Source organism: Girardinichthys multiradiatus, chromosome 3 (assembly GCF_021462225.1).
Source record: "Girardinichthys multiradiatus isolate DD_20200921_A chromosome 3, DD_fGirMul_XY1, whole genome shotgun sequence".
NCBI lineage: Eukaryota > Metazoa > Chordata > Actinopteri > Cyprinodontiformes > Goodeidae > Girardinichthys > Girardinichthys multiradiatus.
Genome location: NC_061796.1, coordinates 20,818,099 through 20,837,571, shown reverse-complemented (window position 1 = coordinate 20,837,571; position 19,473 = coordinate 20,818,099). Strand labels below are relative to the sequence as shown.

The following is a 19,473-nucleotide window of genomic DNA, read 5'->3' as shown; positions in this document are numbered from 1 at the left end:
AAAAAATGTGTCACTTTTTTTTTGTTGGGTTCTTTTGTCATTTGAGTAATTAGATCATTATGGTTTGGTGCCCTCTAATGCTCTCAAATGTGAACTGCAACAATGTCCTGAGTATTTTCTTATATGCAAGTGATTTTAACTTTAAAAAGTAATGTTAAAAGTTGTTTTTCCCCCTTGGAGCATTAAGTAACCTAGATGCACCATAGAGGAAATGACTCTGGCTTCTGTTCCTCTAGTTAAACTTTTACAGTCCTCTTGTTTTGAAAATGAGTCCATAGCAACCTGGACTGTTTGCAGTTACCCTACAGAACCAGTTTAAAGGTGACTGCTTTTCCTTGTGCTTAGAAAATCTAGAAGAGACCCTGAATTTTTAAGATGAACAATGTGTGAAGTTACTTCAGCTGGTAAGAGCAGAATCTTATACTTTTCACCCCGAACAGGATATTTTTAATGGACCATTATAGTAAATTGGAACTTTTTCTTTCCATTTTAAGAAATCCCCCATCTTACTGATGAAAACATTGTGAGTACAAGTTTTGTCATTTTTTAGTGAGTGATGGTTAATATTTAGTAGAATTGTGCTTTGTTTTATTAAGTATTTGGTATTTTTACAGGAGAGCTATCTGGCGTCTGATAGTGTACTGGTTTACTACTTCAACGAGTTCTTACGTCTGCCGGTAATATCGGCACATACACACATATAAATACTAACATACAAAAACCTCTCCTGATGCCCAATATTTTCTCAGTCTTTCTCAGAGGCCTTGGTGTACAATCAGGAATCTGGGCTTTTTGAGGTGGTGAATGGAGCAGCTCAGCTTGTCTCCAAAAGAATCACAACTGCCCTGAAACTCAATAAAAACCTTCTGGTGTCTGGTGACCTTGCTGGGTTTTCCTGTATGCCACCACCAGACAACCATTACTCTGTCTGTGTAAGAAAGAAATGGTTTGAGAAAACAGTTGAAGTAGAGATATCAGACATGGTTTGAGGAATGTCTCCCTCTTTGCAGAGCCTTGATAAGAAGGAAGGAATTCGGTGGATTAAAGGAAAAAGATTGCCCTTTTTCCTCCAGAGTGACTGCTACCATGAATACAGGTACTATATAGTGGAGATTGACGTGTTTACATACACTGTATAATAAGACAACCCCTTTTCTCATTTATATTAAATAGGAACATTTCCTGTTTTGGGATAATAAGAACTAAAATCATTTCTTGCTAAAATGTACTTAATATTTGGTTGCATTGCCTTTAATTGGGCCGGGTTTATAGGCCGCCTCACACACCTTTTCAGCTCTGCCCATGTATGTTCTGCGGGACTGGGATCAGTGCTGTATGATGGTCACTTCAAAATACTTTGTCTCAGTATTTCCACACAATGTTCTTTCTCCATGAAGGAAATTTTATTTTGAATTGGGTTAGTCCTCCTGCAGCAGAACATCCCCACAACACCATGCTGCCACAACCATGCTTGATATTTAGAAAGTTGTTCTCAGGCTTGGAATTTTACCCATGTTTTCCTCCAAATGTAACTTTTGTTATCCTGGCCAAATACTTCAATATTAATTTCATTAGACCACATGTCATGAAATGTCCCTAAGTGTATTTGCAAACTGTTTTTTGGGGTTTTATGTTGCAGTAAAGGCTTCTTCTTCTCCAAGTTGCCTTCCAGCAGCTCAGTACTATTCTTCACAGGGTCTTTTGCTCTAGAACCTTCTCATGCTACTTATTGTTGCATTTATTTGTTGGAGTAGATGAGCATGGCACCTTCATGCATTGTATACAAGCCTGAACCCAACTTGTGGAAGTCCACTTTGTTTCTCCAGATATCTGAGCTAATTTCTTTTGATTTTCTCATTAAAGAAGCAGTTTTTTTGAGATAATGCCATAAAATACATCTAAAGGTGTGTCTGTAATGTAATGTTGTGAAAGAACCTATCAGAAGTTACTGTAACAAAGCCATGACATCATCTAGGCTTTCCCAAACTGTTTAAAGTCATAGTAGCCTTGGAGTCTGTAAAGCTCTGACTTTGAAGAAAGTCATAAAAAATGATTTTTCTGGCATTTATCATATAAAAATCATTTTTGTTATTCTAACCTACACACGAAAACCATTCGTCAGTTGTTTCAGTCTTGTTTCATTAATATTACAACCAAACAATTTGCACTGCATTAAAAATAGAAATAAGCTTGCTTTTAAATTGCTTAGCTCCATACTAGCATGAAAATCAATGCATAAACTATTTTAACATCGTTTGAATTGCCTTCAGCTTGCTTGCTCTTATGATACTAATTATAAAGTTGGAAAAATCAATTACAAATCTTATGAAAAATAAAGAGATGATTTTGTATTCACAATTTCTATATCTTGTTGCCAATCGGTTTCTCTTTGGTTACTTTAATTCCTTATGCCATTTGACCAAACCCCTACCTTCCTACCAGTGATAAACTGGCAACATGCAACAGTCAGTTGGTTTTCTAAGTTAAGCAACCAGATTTTCTGACAGGTGATGCATCTTCATTTTTCTTCCAGACTTACCAAGCTCTTATTTCAGGGGAACCCAAACTTTTGTAGCCATGAAAGGAAAAACTGGTCAGATCGAGCCACTTGTTCAGCTTCAGAATTGCATTGTCGCTCCTGGTTTAAAGAAAATGTCAATGCACTGCAGGTTCTACATTCCCTGGAGAGTATATCAGCAAAACAAGGTGGGTTTTGGGTCTAGTACTAGATCCTAATAAATGAATTAGCTTTCTGCCAGAAACAAACAAGACAGACATTTTGAATATGCATTCAAAGTATAATTACCATCCATACAGAGTTGAGAAGCTTCAGGGTTGTCTATCTTATAATTAATCTTAATAATCATAATCCATAATTAATTGACTTACTTATTCCTCTTCGTCTTCATCAGTTTTCTCTGATCTTGAATGTGAGCAAACTCAGGTGCTCCACAGCTCATCTGGCCTGTCAGCAGGTCCTGGAGAACCGCACTGTCCCAGTATGACCTGTGATAACACAGTTGCTGAAAAACAGCTGAAGCACTTGGCTGACAAAGTGGTTAATCAGGTGCTTAAAGATGCTGTGAACATTTTGCACACACAGAGACAGGCTGAAACCTCTGAGTGGGTCAGCAAATCTGGACACCAGTCAAACCTCTTCAGGACCGGCAAACAAAACATCCAACACACAACAAATAAAGACAGAGAAAGACTGGACGGGAAGAAAGAGACATTACTAAATGATACAAGGAGGAGTAGAGATAAGCCGTTAGGGGTTGAGACAGGTAGGAGAGTCACGAACCAACGAAATCCTGTGGTTTGGTGCTGGCAAGACACCTGTTGCTACAAGAACTGGCCTTGCTTGGATGAGTTTAAGGATTTTCTGCAAGGAACACCAGCAGAGAAGCTCCTAAATCTGTGGATAGATATAGAGAGACTGAGAGCGATGCAGCAGATTGAGCAAAAAAACAGGTAAACATTGTTACATCAACAGACACCTTTTGTATTTTATCTGATTGTAACAGATTGTCCTACATCTTTGTCAAGCAAAGCGGTCTTTAAAATAAAATGTAAAGAAGGGAATCAGATATAGTACTGTTCTCAGGTATTTGGTTCTAATGAGGAGCCGGTACCTGTTGAGCAGCAGTCCCAGCTGTCTGAATGTGGAGCTGCTCTCAAGGATGGGACTGACTACCTCCCCCTGCTGGACAGAGGAGAAGCTGTGCTCGGTTCAGGCACTCCTAACTGAGCCTCTACTCAACTACTGGTGTGGTTCACAGTATTTATTTCAATTCACATTAAACAGGACTGTTTTATAGTATGCAGGCAGTTAATGTACACACTTCACACCATCTATAGAGCTTAAAAAGTTGTACAATACAAAAGCTGCCTCTTTCTTCAATAAACTAGTTTTGCTCCATCTTTGCAATAGGCTTCCTCGTTTCTGGACATCCCAGTGTGTTCGGGATGTCCCAAATGTCTACCCTCAGGTGGGACTTTGGACAGAGACGTGTTGCTACTGCCCTCTGTCAGGAAGAAAGCCCTGCGGTAGCTTAACATCTCTGCACGGCCTAAAACCTGAGGTGTATTTGTCTCCATTTCCTCACCCTAACCCTAATATTAATTGTAAGTTACAACTTTATACAATAATTTATGCATAAAGCGTTTCCTTGTGGTTTCTGCTTTTCATAAGATGTTTATAACAGGTCCGTTACCATTTGGAAGAAAAACGGAGCAGATGCTGCAGTGTCTCTTAGCCGAGTTTCGGACTGGGCTGTACTTCACACACTTCTGTGAACATTCTGGAAACCAGGTACAAACAAAACACTGAAAAATTCTACTAAACATTGGTTGTGCTGTGGATACCTGCTGTTATCATGTAGTGAAGGGATGTACCATGTCACAAAGAAAACTTACTTTTTGATTTATTTTAAAATTAATCCAATTATATTAGCCCATTAAACACCATATAACATTTTTTTGCATTTGATTTGGAGGAAAACTGAGCCATTCAAGCACTAAAATGTTATTGAGGGGGCAATTGTTCAAAAAGCATCAACTTTTCTTCAACAGCTGTGCAAAAAGTAAAAATAAAGGGTTTGTGCCATTGGAATAAGACTTTTTATCTGTTTGAAAAACCTTGACTGTATCATTGAGCTGTATCCTGACTATATCGTTGTTTTTAGGAGAAACAGCTTTTTTTCAGAACAAATGTTTTTCTGTCAAATATTTTAAAAAGTGAATAATTTGTATTTTAAATTATTGTTATGAGATGATATTATGGTAGATATACTGTAAATACTAATATATGGAGGGAAAATGTACTAATGTTGCTGATGTTACAAACGTGTATTTTATTGTGACGTTTTGTGTCTGTGTGTGTGGTTTCAGCTGTGGGTAAATGCAATTTACTTCTGGAGAGACCTGCAGAACTACCATAAACTATTCAGCCAGGATGGACAGGACCCCTATAGAGTGCAGAGAGAGGCACAGGTCAGCTCATCCTCTGTGTGCTATCATCATGGATAATCATCTAGTAGGACCATGAATCCAATGTTTAAAGAAGATTTTTAAAAATGAATTATAACACATGTAAATTCATCCCTCCCTTCTTTTTACATTTACACATAAGCTTGCATTTATATCCCTATATTGATATATTCCATTCATTTGTGTAGCCTAGCCTCCACCATTCTCCTCTCTTCCCTCTCACCCCTCCTGTTTTAGGTGGAGAAATTGTATTTCTCATAAAAACAAATGAGTTCCACCCACAGTTATTGGGCCAGCTCAATCACCTAGAACCATTGTGCTCGACCATGCTGGGACCGAGGACCGAAGAAGAATGTTTCGGTCCAGAACACATCACAGGGAAACCTTTTTTCAGTTGACTTTTAGTTCACCAGAGGGATGACATTTATTGTTATTTCCATAGTGCCATGGCCAGGAGGGTTAAATGAGTGACATTTATGTGGTGTGATGGCAGCTCTGATGAGAGAAAGTGGTATTGTAAAAGCAGAGAGCAATGGTGATGATGAAAGTGATTGTGGTTTTGCAGAAAAATGTTTCTCCCTTGAAAAGATTTTCTCATCTCTTCTCCTCTGCAGCTCCTTTACTCCACTTACATCTTCAACTCCGCCAGGAGGAGCATTAATGTTAACGCGGAAGTCAGGATGGAGGTGTACAACAGGATGCTGCCTGCATTTGAGGAGCTGTTTAATGGGGTGGAAGAACATGCACTGGACATCCTTCTGGAGCCGTGGACACTGCTGATCAAGGGGGACAAAGAGTCATTCCAGCAGGTGGATAAAATATTACGTGATGGTTTCTGGGGGGGTAGAAATCCTTGGTGATGTAATTGTACTTTCTGATTAGAGTTGTTAGTCTGTTATTAGTGTTATAGTGCCTTGCAAAATATTCATATCCTCTGAACCTTTCCACAAGTTTTACAGAACAAATCTAAGCCTCAATATTGAGAAAGTAGCACAGAATTATAAGGTGGAGAAATATACATGGTTTTGGAGATTATTAATTCATTTCTGAAGTGTGGAACACATTTGTTTTCAACTCTGCAAATTCTAATAGCCCTAAATAAAAACCAGTGCATCCAAATTCCTTAAGAAGTCACCTAATTGGTAACCACCTGTACCACCTGTGTGTAAATTATTCTAAGTATAAATCCAGCTGTTCTATGAAGGCCTCAGACGTTTGTTAAAAAGCATTAGTGAACAAACAGAATCACTAAGATCAAGGAACATGAGGTTCTAAAACAATAGCCCAAGCTTTGAGTTTTTCGTTGAGCTCTTTTTAACCCATCATCTGGAAATAGGAAAGAGTACAGAACAACTGTAAACCTACCAAGACATGACCATCAACCTACAAACTAAATGACCAACGTTTAACTTTCTGGAAAACATCCAAGATGAAATGTGTGACAGAAAACTGAAACTTCATATCACACTGAACACACCATCTTCACTTTAAAGTGTAAGAATAAAAGACACAAGGCGTGCACATGTAATTACAATTAAAGGTGGTTCTACAAAGTAGTGACTCAGGGGGGTGAATACTGATGTACGCCACCTTTTTCAGGTTTTTATTTGTAATAATAGTCATTTGTCTTTCATTTTAAAATGATACAGTGTTTTGTGTTGATCCATCACATAAAATAACAATAAAATACCTTTAAAGTTTGCATGGGGCATGAATACTTTCTGCAAGGCACTGTAAAGGCTTTATGATTTAAAGTCTTACAAGCATAAAACCATAGTAAAATGGCCATAACGATCCTCTGTTTAATATTCAGAAAAACTCAATCAAAATGTAAACATCCACTACCTACAAAATAACCAAATCTATAACCAGTTATTGTGTTTGTGACCAGGTGTGTGTGCAGGAAGAGGTGCGCTGCATTGACAGTCCAGAGTACAGAGAACTCCAGAGGCTAAACAAGGAGTCAGACCAGCAGCTGAGACAGGTCTGCAAGCATCAACATGTGAAAGGGTTCATACACAGTCTGAAAATGTATGGAACTGATATTTATACGTCCATAATTATCGAGGTCTCAATAAGAATGGACGTCTGTCTGTCCATCCATCCAGTCTGCGGTTTTTGCTGGTTCCAAATTTAAATCAAACTACTGTATACATTTCTGCCATGATTTCATGAACTTTTGTATTTATATTTCAATTAAGGACTGACGACTCTAGAAAAGTGTGGAATTTTAAACCTGAAACTGTGTAAGCAGGGATGAAACTCTGACTTCAGAATACCTTAGAGGCATGCAACAACTAATGGTGTCCTTCCCATCTGTCTCCCTTTTTTCCTCTTACGTGTCTCTTCCTCATGTGGAGCAGAACAAGTCTATGTTTTTTCCTTCATCTATTGCTCCATCGCCATACTTCTCTAAAGGTTCTCAAGTCCTTGATGCGTGGTCCAGAGTGTCTCCAATTTATCAGGGCTATCGTTTAGGTTCCATACTTCGTCAGCATCATGAGATTGGACACTTCATGGCTTTCCTACAGAAACACAAAGCTAGGTAAGAGGAGTAGCAAGCAGAGAGGTGGTATAGTAAGATGAGATTTATTATGTTTTTCTTTGTTTCCGTGCAGTATTCATTTAATGTGTTGGCTGGACCTGGAGCAGTACAGGAGGACTTCTAAGAGGGATAAGACCATCAGGCAGGAGTGGTCATCTCAAATTGCTCTCAAGTACCTCAACAACAAATACTTATTTGGTCCCGATAGCCCTGCGACAGCAGAACAACAGAATGATGTATGTGTCAACCTAATTCATTTAAAGATAATTAAAAATGAATTTCATCCACAGAGCGTTTACACCAGACTGCTGGTGACATAAAAGTTCCAAACAGGGTTGAGAGCTTTAATTAACGATCAGTATGCAGACTGGAGGCTGTCTTCCTCCTCTGGCTTCCTGCAGTCCTCCTGGTGGCAGCTGTGCCTGCAGAGTGTTGGAGGAGAAACAGCGAAATGACAACCTGCTTGGAATTAAAATGAGACCAAGATGATGGTTTGAATTCCACTCCAGCAACAATGACTAGAAGATGAAATCTATCTTATAGGTTATTAGTTTCTAGGATAGAATGAGGTAGGAAAACATCTAAAGGTGGTATGAGTATATGAGGCATGTGGCAGTTGGGCTGCTTTATCCAAAGGGTACCAGACAGTATTTGTCTCAGAAAACAGTTACTGTCTGTAACCTCCAACGGTTCCTAGTCTGTTATGCCAGCTCTAACTCATGCTTCATGCTCAGACTGATTTCATTTAAACAGAATTTACTCAGTTTTATTTCACGAAAAAAAAAATACTTGTGTTGACATGAATTAAACTGTGGAGCAAGATGTTTGTCATTTGTCAGCGTCAGCCTATAAATGCCTTCAAAACAATGATTAAAATAGCTTTTGAATTAGAAAGCCATTTCTAATGCTTCTGACTCTGCAGGGGTTGGCTCTGGCAGCTGTTCTTATATCTCACTGTTGGTTCTCTTCTATGTGTGCAGTGGAGAGAGACTGACAGCTTTACTGCTTTGGCCCTTCACTCGTTCACTCAGTCATTCAGTCACATAATGCCCCTCTTTCATCTCCTGATTCCTACTCTGCAACTGGTTCTCATTTCAAAACTCTTACGAGAGTAAATGAGGGCAAGCACAGCTGTGCCTGTTCCAAATAAAAAGAAAAAACAGGATAAAGGAGATATAAGAAAGGAAGAAATGGTCAACATATGAGGACTAAAACAACATGAAGAGAACAGTTTGTGGGAATAATGCAGAGCACAGTAGGAGTAAGGAAGGGGAGACATTTTCTGTTGGCTTCCTCACTGCTGGCAATCTTTTATGGGTTTAGTTCTCTTGTACACTTTCTCATGTGTTCTTCATGCAATCTCTGTAGTGTAAAAAAACTACAATAAGCATTCCTGCTAGAATACATGCAGCCACATCCCCCATCATCTCTGTTATCTTTTCTGGCTGTGCAGATACTACGTTCGGCAGGTGGACAGGAGGCGCTGAAGACAGAAAGCCTCTCAAACCCAGTTGTGATGGAAATCCAGGAAATAATCAGGAATCACATTGAAGAAACATGGCTGCCTTTGTTCCTCTGCACAACAGAGTTCAGTGAGCGACAGAAAAACAAGGAAAAGGTGGATACCTTGATTTCTCACGCTTTGCTTTATTTGAAACAGCTGCATTAATATTTCTGACAATAACTGCTGATAAGAAATATTAATTCTGATGCCGGGCCTAAGCACTCTGTATCCCGACTACACAGTACGCATTTATAATCTGTCGATCAGTCCTAAATTAATTTTCTTTTCCACCAGCGGATGGCATCCTGTGACCTTTAGTGTAGAAATTCACAGCACACAGATTTTAGTGGAACTTCAAGCAGCCGGTGAAAATGTAAACTGAGAAACATTTTCTGGGACTTTTTTCTTATTGTTTATCATGAGGAACACACATTGAGGTTACAGGATCAGCCACTAAATGCTGTCAGTGGCTTGTTGCTCTCTTAGGTTGCTTCTTCAGGTGGAAACAAATAAACCGCAGATTGTGCCGCTCTGCCTCATTATGTTATCAAGTTTACAAGGTTTAGTGACACAGATCCTCTCATTAGGTAATGAAAGGTAGAGGTAGTTTAGCATTACAGTCTGGAACGGGAGATGAGTGTGAGGGTGGAAAAGATGTTTAAGAAGTGAAATGAGGACAGACGGCTGAGGGGATTGGAAACCACAGAAACACATGAGATTAAAGGTACAAAGCAGAGAAGGATGCAGTTACAACCAGAGGAGGAGCACCAGAGGGACATCTGGGAGGCATCTCCTCAAAGTCTTCATTTCTGACTCTTGGCCTTTATGTTTCTGTGTGGTAGCGGCAAACTGCTGAAAGGTTCTCACAGCACATCTACTACCGAAGCAGAGCAAGGAAAGGAGCCTGGAAGGTAAGAAGAAATCCTTCTGTGAGGTCCGATATCATGAACATGGAGAAATAAGGCGTTTTCTGATCAGCTGTTATGAGGGATTTTCTTTAAGAATTGGCTTTAAGCTTTGTTACATTTTTATAGCTGCTACATTAGGCTCCAGGAAATATTAAAGCATAATCATTGCTAACCTTATTTTAAGAAACCTAAGAGTGTTTTTCAAACAGCTTAGCACACTACAGATCTAAAATATTAGCAGACAGAATGATTAAAGAAAGGGCTTCAACTTACTCCTTAATTGTGACTCTTTTTCACTGGCAAATAACATGTTTTATCTATTATCAATATAGCTGATTCATTTTATTGCTACCTGTCTTCAGCCTGATAGATTGTGGATGAGTTGCTCTAAAGAGATCCTGCTGTTTCGGAGAACTCTTCTCGACCCGTCCACCTGCCAGCAGTTCCAGCACTTTGTCTCTCTGAAAGGAGACTTCCTAGAAAATGATGTACGTTTCTGGGTGGAGGTGCAGAGATACAAGGTAAACCACATCCAGAAGCTACTGTTCTGTTGGTCAATACCTATTTATTGATATATATCTATATACTACTCACATAAAGGTAGGGATATTCAGCTTTCGGGTCAAATTTCAGGATGAACCTGAAATGCACTACAACCTTTACAGGTGAACTTAATGTGACCTTCTCCAAATGTTTGAATGCACATGTCCAACTGTTGTCTGATGTTTCAGTACTTTTTGCACTACTTGCTGTTTTTTAACAAGCATCTTAACAGCACAACAGGTGTTTGATCCATAAATCAACCCAATACATGTCCTGGTTCAATCAGAGTTTATATTTAAACAGTTCTCATTATGCTGCTCATATTTTGACATCATTACACCAAGACAAAACCTAAAAATTGATCAACAGTACCTCACCACTGCGAGTCTTTAAACAGGTTGTTCTCAGATGGCCACATCCCAGACTGATGGCTGCTTCATTGTGAACAGTGCCCTGCAGAACCGGAGGATGAATGCCACTCAACTCTGGACACATTTAAGGGAAGAGAGAAGCACCCAAGTGTCACGTCTGACCATTTGAAACTTGTTTACTTCAGTGTGGTCTGCGTGCTAGACGACCTGCTAGGATACTTTACCACACCACCAGGCGCAGGCATCATGGTCTTGCATGGGCCAGGGAGCATTTACACCGGATGAGGGACCAGTGGGCCTCAGTGCTGTTCTCTGATGAAAGTGGATTCATGTTGACCAGGAATGACGGCCACTAATGATATTGGAGATGTCGAGAGCTTTATGCATCAGACATTGTTGTCGTCAGACAAGCCTTTGGTGGTGGTGTTACAGTGTGGGTTGGTGTGTCTGATCAATACAGAACTGTCCTACACTTTGTGAATGGCACAGTGACAAGCCCATACGTCCTAAATAACATCATTAATCCAGTCATTGTGCCCATGCAAGAACAAAACAGTCCTAATTTCATCTTCGTGAACAACAATGCTCCAGATCATCGAGGTCCCATCATTAAGGGTTGGCTGCTGGAGACTGGGCTACCTCAAATGGAATAGCCTGCACTTTCTCCAAGCCTGAATCCCATAGAAAACACATAGGATCACCTGAGTCACCGTCTAGAAGCCCGTAACTCTGGACTCCAGAACCTCAATGACCTTCAAGAAGAGTGGGATACCATGTCTTAGCAGACAATAAGTCAGTTTGTGACCAGCATGAGACGTTGCTGTCAAGCTGTAGCTGATCCTCAAGGGTACAAGTCATGTTATGGAGACATTAACATTCAATGTTGTAGTATACCCACCACTGTTGTTGGCTTTTGTTTCAATAGATTGTTTTAGATGGGGAAATCACCATTGCATGCTTCTACTTAAATGCCCCCATGATATAATATCACTTTTTACGTTTTCTATAAATTTCAACCGAAAGCCAAATATCCCTAACATTTTGTGAGTACAGTGTAATTAAAAATGTTTTCCTGCAGCATTACACCTTTCATCCCTTGTTTACTGTCTGAATACAGGACCTCTGTCATTCACACAGCAGTCTGGCCGTCATCCAGCAAAAAGTCTCTACCATCATCAACTGTTTCATCAATTCGTCCATGCCGCCCGCTCTGCAGATCGACATTTCTCCTGATCAGGCTCAGCGTATCCTGGAGAAGCGCCATGAGCTCGGTCCTTATATCTTCAGAGAGGCACAGGTACTGTTTCCTTGTTTGTGTGTAGGTATAGCAAAAAGACAACATCTTTTATTTTTCATGCTTGTTTTTGCTCATCAAGATATCAGTCTTCAGTGAATTGCTGAAGTTTTGGCCTACATTTCAAGAGCTCAGCAGGGGTGTCTGCAAAAGGCAGCTTCTTCCCCTGCTGCAGGAGAAGAGAGCTAAATACAAAGCCAAAGAACGGAGACGAAGACGGAGGGAGGAGGAGAATGATGAAAGAAGAGCACAGGTGAAGAAAATTAAAGTAAAGTAATAAAAAAAAAAACAAGATTATACTGCAAGGTTGAAATTTGAAATAGTCCAGTTTGACCTTTTTTTACAGGAGGAACTGGAGAGACAAGAGTCCTGTTTTAGAGACGAGGAGAATGAGACGGATAAGAGTGATGATGAATTGGAGCAAGAGGGCATAAATGAAAAGAATCGATCGAGATCACAAAGCGGGGCACTGATGACTCCCCCCACAAAACCAGTGAGAAATTTCTTATCTGTTCTTAAAGTAGAAACATTGTGTGTGTTTGCAGAAAATGTATGTATGCAGCCATTTCCATCAATCATTCCTCAGTGTTTGCAAACAGAGTCCCAATTATTTTCTGTCTTAGAACAGATACTGTCTGAAATGCTGTGTTTTGTCCAGAATTACTGAATTCAAACTCCCTGATGTTAGTTGGATTAATCTGAGAAGTTTGTGAGGTTAAATGTGAACAAGCAGTTTTTAACTGATATCTGCTAAATCAGACTGTCTTTATGGACTGCAGTCTTATAGTAATCATCATTTCTAGGGTTTTATATATCAGGATTTAATAAAACGATCTAGTGTTTATCAAGGTACAGAATTATTCAAATATTAAACAAAAATAAAGCTAAGTTCAATGCAATTTCTCTGTTGGGGAGGGATTTTCAGCTTTATCTCTGAAACTGCAGAGGTTGATGTTTGGGACAGAAAGTAGATCCATGGCTCTGGATCAAAGCGTCTGAAACTGTGTGTAAGACAGGTACTGAGGGCCTAGATGTTTAGGGATTTGAAAGTGAGAAGCATTTTATAAATGATGTGGGACTTGACAGGCAGGCAGTGAAGACTTGTATAGCACCAATTTACAACACATGATGTCTGAAGGCACTTTACAAAAAGGTAAATTCAATCCAATCATGCTGATAGATTCCAAGTTAATTACATACATTCCAGTTGGTCCTAGCTATAGCACAAAGTAGCCCAGTTATTATTACAATTGGTTAAAAGTTTTTCTATCTAAGGAAACCCAGCAGATTGCATCCAGTCAGTGACTTGCAGCATTCACTCCTCCCAGATGAGCATGTAGAGACAGTGGACAGTCACTGGTGTTGACTTTGCAGCAATCCCTCATACTGAGCATGCATGTAGCGACAGTGGAGAGGAAAAACTCCCTTTTAACAGGAAGAAACCTCCAGCAGAACCAGGCTCAGTGTGAGCGGCCATCTGCCACGACCGACTGAGGGTTAGAGAGAACAGAGCAGAGACACAAAAAGAACAAAAAAGCACTGATCAAGGAGTACTTTCTATGTTAAATAAAGTAAAGATTTAATGGGAGTATTAGCTCCTATAGTGGCTTAATCTAGGAGAGAAACACAGCTAGCTCAGTCTATGGCTATATCTAGGAGAGAGACTGGGTTAAACACTAAAAGACAGGGCTAAACAGGGTCTTATAAGAATGAAGGTGATATGTTGGCAGTGTTGAGTCAGTTCATTCTCAATAAGAACTAGTTCTAAATTCAGTGAAACCAGATTGTTCATAGTTCACCACCTAAATATTTTGAACTAAGTTGACAGCTTCAACTTGAATCTAAAATAAAATGTAAAGAATATATAAAAGTCATTCACAAACTGGAAAAAGGGCCACTCCATTTTATTGTCTCCTGCTGTCTTTGCTCCCAAAAACTGTATTTTATAATGGCTGAAATTTTAAAACAGCTTGCCTATTCATATATCTTAAGTTTAATCAACAGAAAATAAATTTTGCCTGAAAAGCATTTTATTCAAGCAACATCAATAACTGTGGTCACTTAGAACCAGGAGTTTCTTTTGCTCTTTAAGCTGTCACAGTAATTGTGATTAACTGTCAGACAATGAAAGTTGACTTGGGCAAAATAACTCACTCATTACACTTTTTAAAAATAATTCTATAGTCATAAAATTTAAATAAATTCAGGTTGTTCATGTTTTTCAGGTCATAACTATGTTCCTCTTTAATAAAATCCTGATTTAATTTAGGCACATTAGCTGACAAAATCTTCAGTCACGTAAATTAAATACATCTCTGTTCTTTCAGTTAAATACCGCAGGACAAAAAATCAGGTGCAAAAAAACCTGCTTCCTGCCCGCATAAAAATCTTTGGTTTACCACAAAGAGAGTGCCGTGAAATTATGTCAGGATGAGTGGCATTTCCTTGACGTTCCCCACTTAAAAACTAACATCATTCAGTGCAAAGTTAAACTCAACTCACAGACGCGTTTGTGCACAACACTATGTTGGTAAAGCTTAATTTTAGTATCCTAGCAGCTGGGTTTTGGACATACTGTCCAGGGCTTTGGAACCGTTCATAGAGCTCATTGTTATAGACATAGCAATATAACACATCTTAGTGGAGTTAGGTGGCCTGGACACTGCCTTATTAAAAACGTTGCCAAGGAAAGGAAGTTTAGAGACCGGTTCATAGAAGTCATTCAAGCAAGTTTGAAACTGGAGGGAACCACTGCTGAATCTAGGGAAGCTGATCATGGCAAAACTATGAAAACACATAGCTGATGAAGTAGGACAGGTAGCATCATGTTTGATCTGCAAGAGGAGATGAAATCCTGCTGAGGATATGCTACTGTGTTTGGAATCATTGTCCTGCTGCATGACCCAGTCTTAACCAATATTAGCTGTTAGACAGATGGCTCCAGTTTTACACTAGAATACTTTGAAATTCAGAGGAGTTCATGATCAACTGACTGCAAGCTGCTCAGACTCTGTGGCTGCCAAACAAACCAGAATCAGCAGCCCCCGCTACCATGCTTGGTATGAGGTGTTTGTATTCATATGCTGTTTGGTTTCACCAGATTTTCTACTTTGGTCACACATGTCCAAAGACCCAGCTGTTGCTACTGTAAGATTATTGCTGATGTATTCCCTTCTTCACATGGTGTTAACACATACCTGCATGCACCAAAGCAGGAAACTGTCAAAACTACTGCTACATAAGACCCTAGAAGGAAGTAATTAACCAGGACTGTTTGTAGAACGGTATGTATTGTGAATACTGTAGAGCAGATGAAGTCAAAGATGTTGGTAGAATATTGACCACAAACTTTAGTCCACTGAAAGAACCTCTCTTTAAATCACATTAGATTTGATGTCTTGACATTTCCCTTCAGCTGTTCTGGTCATACTCCAAGTACATGGCAGCTCTGAACAGGGAGGAGGTGCTGCTGAGGAGACAAAACCAGCTTGAGGATTCCTTCTCCACAGCCTCAGGTATGCAAACACATCTTACTCTTCTCCAAGCCTGGTATCAGACTGCAAAGATAAACAGCCACTTTCCCAATTCATTAATAGCTAATTATGTTAGTTTCCCCTAAAACCAAATGACAGAAATAAAGAACACTGGCTTTGAATTTGAATATGACAGAATAATTGATTTTGGTAATTCAATTCAATTCAACAATACTTTATTAATCCCAAAGGGAAATTAAATGATGTTGTAGCTCATTATGAGGGTTTCTTCAAAGAGCCGTTGTAGATGCTGTTGGCTGTGGGTGGGAAGGACTTCCTGTATCACAGCACATCATGTAACCAAGGTGGCTTGTTGCATGTTAGACATTAAAAACTAAAGTAAATGTAGAAACACAGAAAGCCTTTCTCTTCTGCTTAGACTCCTTCACTGACTGCAGCATCAAGTCAGGGAGCAACAGGCAAAGCTACCAGCTGCCATCAAATAACTCCTCTAAACAGTTCAGCAGACATAACAGTGAGTGAACACATCAATAAAAACACCTGCAGAAGTCATTTTATATAACTAACTTTACTTTTTCTTTTTCACAACAGCAGAACATTCAACATAAAGAGAGACTCAACATGTGACAATCTTGGGCTTTGGCACTGAGGATGAGCGACACTGCTATCTGAGAGCGAACCTTCAACTGAGACCTTGATTATAAGGCAGAAGGTTAAGACAGTATGATGTAATGATATTATTTCCAATCCGGGCCATAAACACAATCGACCATGACCAGAGTGACCAGACTTTGTATGATAATTGTGAAAGTAGTGAAGTTCATGGTTCTAACAGAACCTTTTTTAGCTGCAAATAAAAAAATAAATAAAGAACACTTCAAGTCAGTGTCATTTTTTTATTAAGAGGCTTCTAGGTTTTACATGTACAGAATACATTTTATGTAGAGGTCAGTGATACAATAAAAAGGCAACATGTTTGCATCAGTAGGGTTTGGCATGAACACAACAGTGGCTCCATTAAACAAGTATGTTACATTGTCTTAAAACCTTTGGTCTACAGCTGGTATCTCTAGGATCCATCAACATGTTTAATATTGCACTTTAATCTGGCATGGGACAATTTACAAGACGTGAACACAAAGAGCTGCTTCTGTAGAGCGAAACTCTCCAAACTGTGGAACATCAAAGTGACTCCAGGAAGCTCTGACATTTCTGCCGGTGACACTGAGGTTTTTCACAGACTCGACTAACTGGATTAAACTCTGCTGTAGTGTTTTCTACTCTGCATGCTCAAACATCTGAACTTACATGTTTGCATTTATTCATATAAGTATGTTGACATGCTTAAACGAATAAAAGGATTTTACTGCCTATTCTTCTTTATGTGCCTTTCATAATTGTTTTAATCAGAAAGTATTATTCTTTAAGGCATGAGTGACCAGTTAGAAAAGATCACATCAAAAGGTTTATTTTACATGGTAACTTAACTTTTAGGAAATAAGCACAGAGTGAAGGAGTTTTAAGGCATACAATAAATGTGGGACATATGTCAGACTTTAATGTGTGTTTCACTCCTGGTCAATGAAATCCAATGCGTAAAGCTTTGTTCTTCACTATAGTGAACTTACTAACAAACACCTTGGCAAAAACAGGATCCACCATGTAGCGGTAGCACTTAGTGACAGAGGGTGGTGCTTCTGCAACGGTTACTGGAGGCTGAAGCTGAAGAGAGGCAGGAGAAGGGGAGAGAAACTGGGAGGCTCGAATCACATAATCCACCAGCCGCTGATACTGCTGCTCTGACAAACGTTCCCGAACACCATCACCCTACAGGGGGACAGATGGATGATTGTGAACTCTGCCATCAAGGATACATAATTGACCATTATGTTAAGTATGTTGTCATACCAGTAAAATAATCCCTTAGCTTAGCCTGCAGTTGTCATGAGTAACCTAACTTACCCACAGTAGACAGCAGTCAGAGTGATTGCAGTTGGAAGAATTGGAGAGAAATGCTGATGATGAGTGAAGGCAACAGCTGCTTAGAGCAATGGTAGATTAGGAGCAAATTTCTGCCTTCTAAAACAACTTTAAACTTAACCAACAGTGTCAGCAAGTGTAATATTAGATATTTTATAACACACCCCTTCTGCAGGTTGTTTAAATTGCTGCATCTTCTGAGGCTGGCCTAAACTGACCAGCTGAGTCTGAGAGGAGTTCGTTAGTTATCCACTTATCTTCATAAAAGACATTTAGTCTTTTCACTAGTTATTACAGCAGATTATATATACAGCAGCCTCAGTGATTACGTATAGTATCACTGACGGTATGTAGCGGAAATTTAAAGATGAGGGGTAAATATAGTAAATGCAGGATGCTCGCAGAGCTGAGAAATGTTCTTAATTGTTGGACTGCATAAATCTGCTTATGTATGAGCTCTTCTGAGAGTAGCAGGTTGCTTTCATCCTCCTTAAAGGGATCCTTCAGGGTGAGGTTCTGTTAAAAGGTTATAAGCAGTTACCAGCAGTGAATAACTTTCTTAGCAGCTTCATTTAGCATAAATCCAGATTAGGTTGTCCCAGAGGCCAACATTGATGGCAAGTCTGAGAGGGACCAAGAATAAAGTGAACTTCTGTCCAGAACAACTTTAGTCTCTAAAACATCATAGTGCTTTGTGCAAATGCTATTTTATTGAACCTTTAAACCTTGTTTGCATTGGACCTTTATTCACACAGTAAATGGAGAAAGAGGCGGTGCCCAGCCAACTATCTACATGTTCTGTTGTCATTCATCGTTTCATACAGGAAGATATTTAGTGGGACACTGCCTCCTTGTTTTCTATGTAAATACTCATTGACTTCGGTCCAAATCTCAGTCTATGCAAACATGACAATAGTTTTGTGTTTCCTAAAGCAACGTTCACATAAACCTGCATTCTTTTTTGAAACTGTTTTAAAACAGCAGAGATCTGCTTTGGCCATGGCCTCTCAGAAGTGAGTTATCCATGGAAACTATACCTCCTTTTAACAGAACTTTCTTTTAAAAATCCTAAATTATTCCTTGATAGGGATATGTATGAGATGAGATTAAACCCAGTGCTTTCTACTACAGGTAGGGCGCTCAATAATCATAATTGTTTCTTACAATCACATTTCAACAAATACAGTACTATTACATTAACCTTTAGCTAGACCTGATAAATTTGCTTCATGTGTTAACCAGGCAGCCAGAGGTTGAGATTAACTTGTGAATGAGCTTTGTATTAAAGGACAGAGAGAACATCAGTTTAAATGTTGAGGTTTGATGCTTTGAGTTCCACCTCTGTTTTACTGATGACCACCATGTTCCCAAGCTGTGAGGCTCACCTCAGTGTCGCTGGTTACTGTCTGCTGCTGTAATGTGAGTGTGAGTTGACCCTGCCGTTCTGGCTCCTGCTGACACTCCACCTGCACAGAATGAGAGGTTAAACATGTCCCACAGGGATTCAAAAACAAAGAAGGTAAGCTGGGCTCACAAGAAAGCTACATTTTCTTTACCTCTGTGATGGGAAACGCCTGCTGCTGGGTGTCCTCGCTGAGGCTGACCACGAACAGCACCTCCGAGGTGAGCAGCAGGCAGCCAGCATACTCCTGACCTGACCCACTCACAATAGTCACTTCCAGGGCCATGTGGAGCTCAGGGCGCCCCAGAGACTGCAGCATCTTCCTGTAGTCATACCAGGAACAAACAGAATGGATCATCATGATTAGAGAAGTCTCATTTTCCATATGGTCCAATTAAAAGCTCAAAATGTGCACTTCCTTCACATACAATCTGTCTGTGTAC

The 19,473-nt window shown here is 39.6% G+C and overlaps 2 protein-coding genes across 5 annotated transcripts in view; one reads left to right on the top strand and one right to left on the bottom strand.

Moving 5' to 3' along the window:
• The first annotated feature begins 284 nt into the window (after positions 1-284).
• On the top strand, positions 285-16,521 carry LOC124866323 (regulator of G-protein signaling 22). 4 transcript variants are annotated; one of them, XM_047362064.1, is made up of 24 exons: positions 285-404; positions 495-523; positions 615-677; positions 750-932; positions 1,011-1,096; positions 2,534-2,706; positions 2,913-3,471; positions 3,605-3,766; positions 3,932-4,125; positions 4,206-4,312; positions 4,891-4,992; positions 5,604-5,798; positions 6,881-6,973; positions 7,353-7,534; positions 7,608-7,770; positions 8,988-9,152; positions 9,881-9,949; positions 10,309-10,467; positions 11,978-12,157; positions 12,237-12,407; positions 12,501-12,647; positions 15,570-15,669; positions 16,067-16,162; positions 16,240-16,521. In XM_047362064.1, exons 1-24 carry the CDS (start codon positions 383-385, stop codon positions 16,254-16,256), a joined length of 3,417 nt encoding a protein of 1,138 aa, XP_047218020.1. In that variant the 5' UTR covers positions 285-382; the 3' UTR covers positions 16,257-16,521. The 4 variants fall into 4 exon arrangements, with proteins under 4 accessions (XP_047218020.1, XP_047218019.1, XP_047218017.1 ...); XM_047362063.1 differs by having other exon boundaries at positions 12,483-12,647; positions 16,243-16,521; XM_047362061.1 differs by having other exon boundaries at positions 12,483-12,647.
• A 9-nt stretch (positions 16,522-16,530) lies between these two features.
• The window catches only part of LOC124866321 (vacuolar protein sorting-associated protein 13B-like), a 370,362-nt gene continuing 367,419 nt past the window's right edge, over positions 16,531-19,473 (bottom strand). Inside the window, exons 66-68 of the mRNA XM_047362057.1 lie at positions 19,185-19,353; positions 19,014-19,094; positions 16,531-17,475 (exon numbers count right to left, since the gene is read on the bottom strand). Of these exons, the coding sequence (XP_047218013.1) occupies positions 17,227-17,475; positions 19,014-19,094; positions 19,185-19,353 (499 nt within the window). The 3' untranslated portion in view covers positions 16,531-17,226. The remainder of the gene's footprint in view (positions 17,476-19,013; positions 19,095-19,184; positions 19,354-19,473) is intronic.

Coding starts and splice junctions, on each gene's coding strand:
- LOC124866323 (XM_047362061.1), top strand. CDS start 383: ATGTGTGAAGTTACTTCAGCTG. Junction 3,767..3,931: donor GAGCCTCTACTCAACTACTG/GTGTGGTTCACA, acceptor TCTTTGCAATAG/GCTTCCTCGTTTCTGGACAT. Junction 6,974..7,352: donor CAGACCAGCAGCTGAGACAG/GTCTGCAAGCAT, acceptor CATGTGGAGCAG/AACAAGTCTATGTTTTTTCC.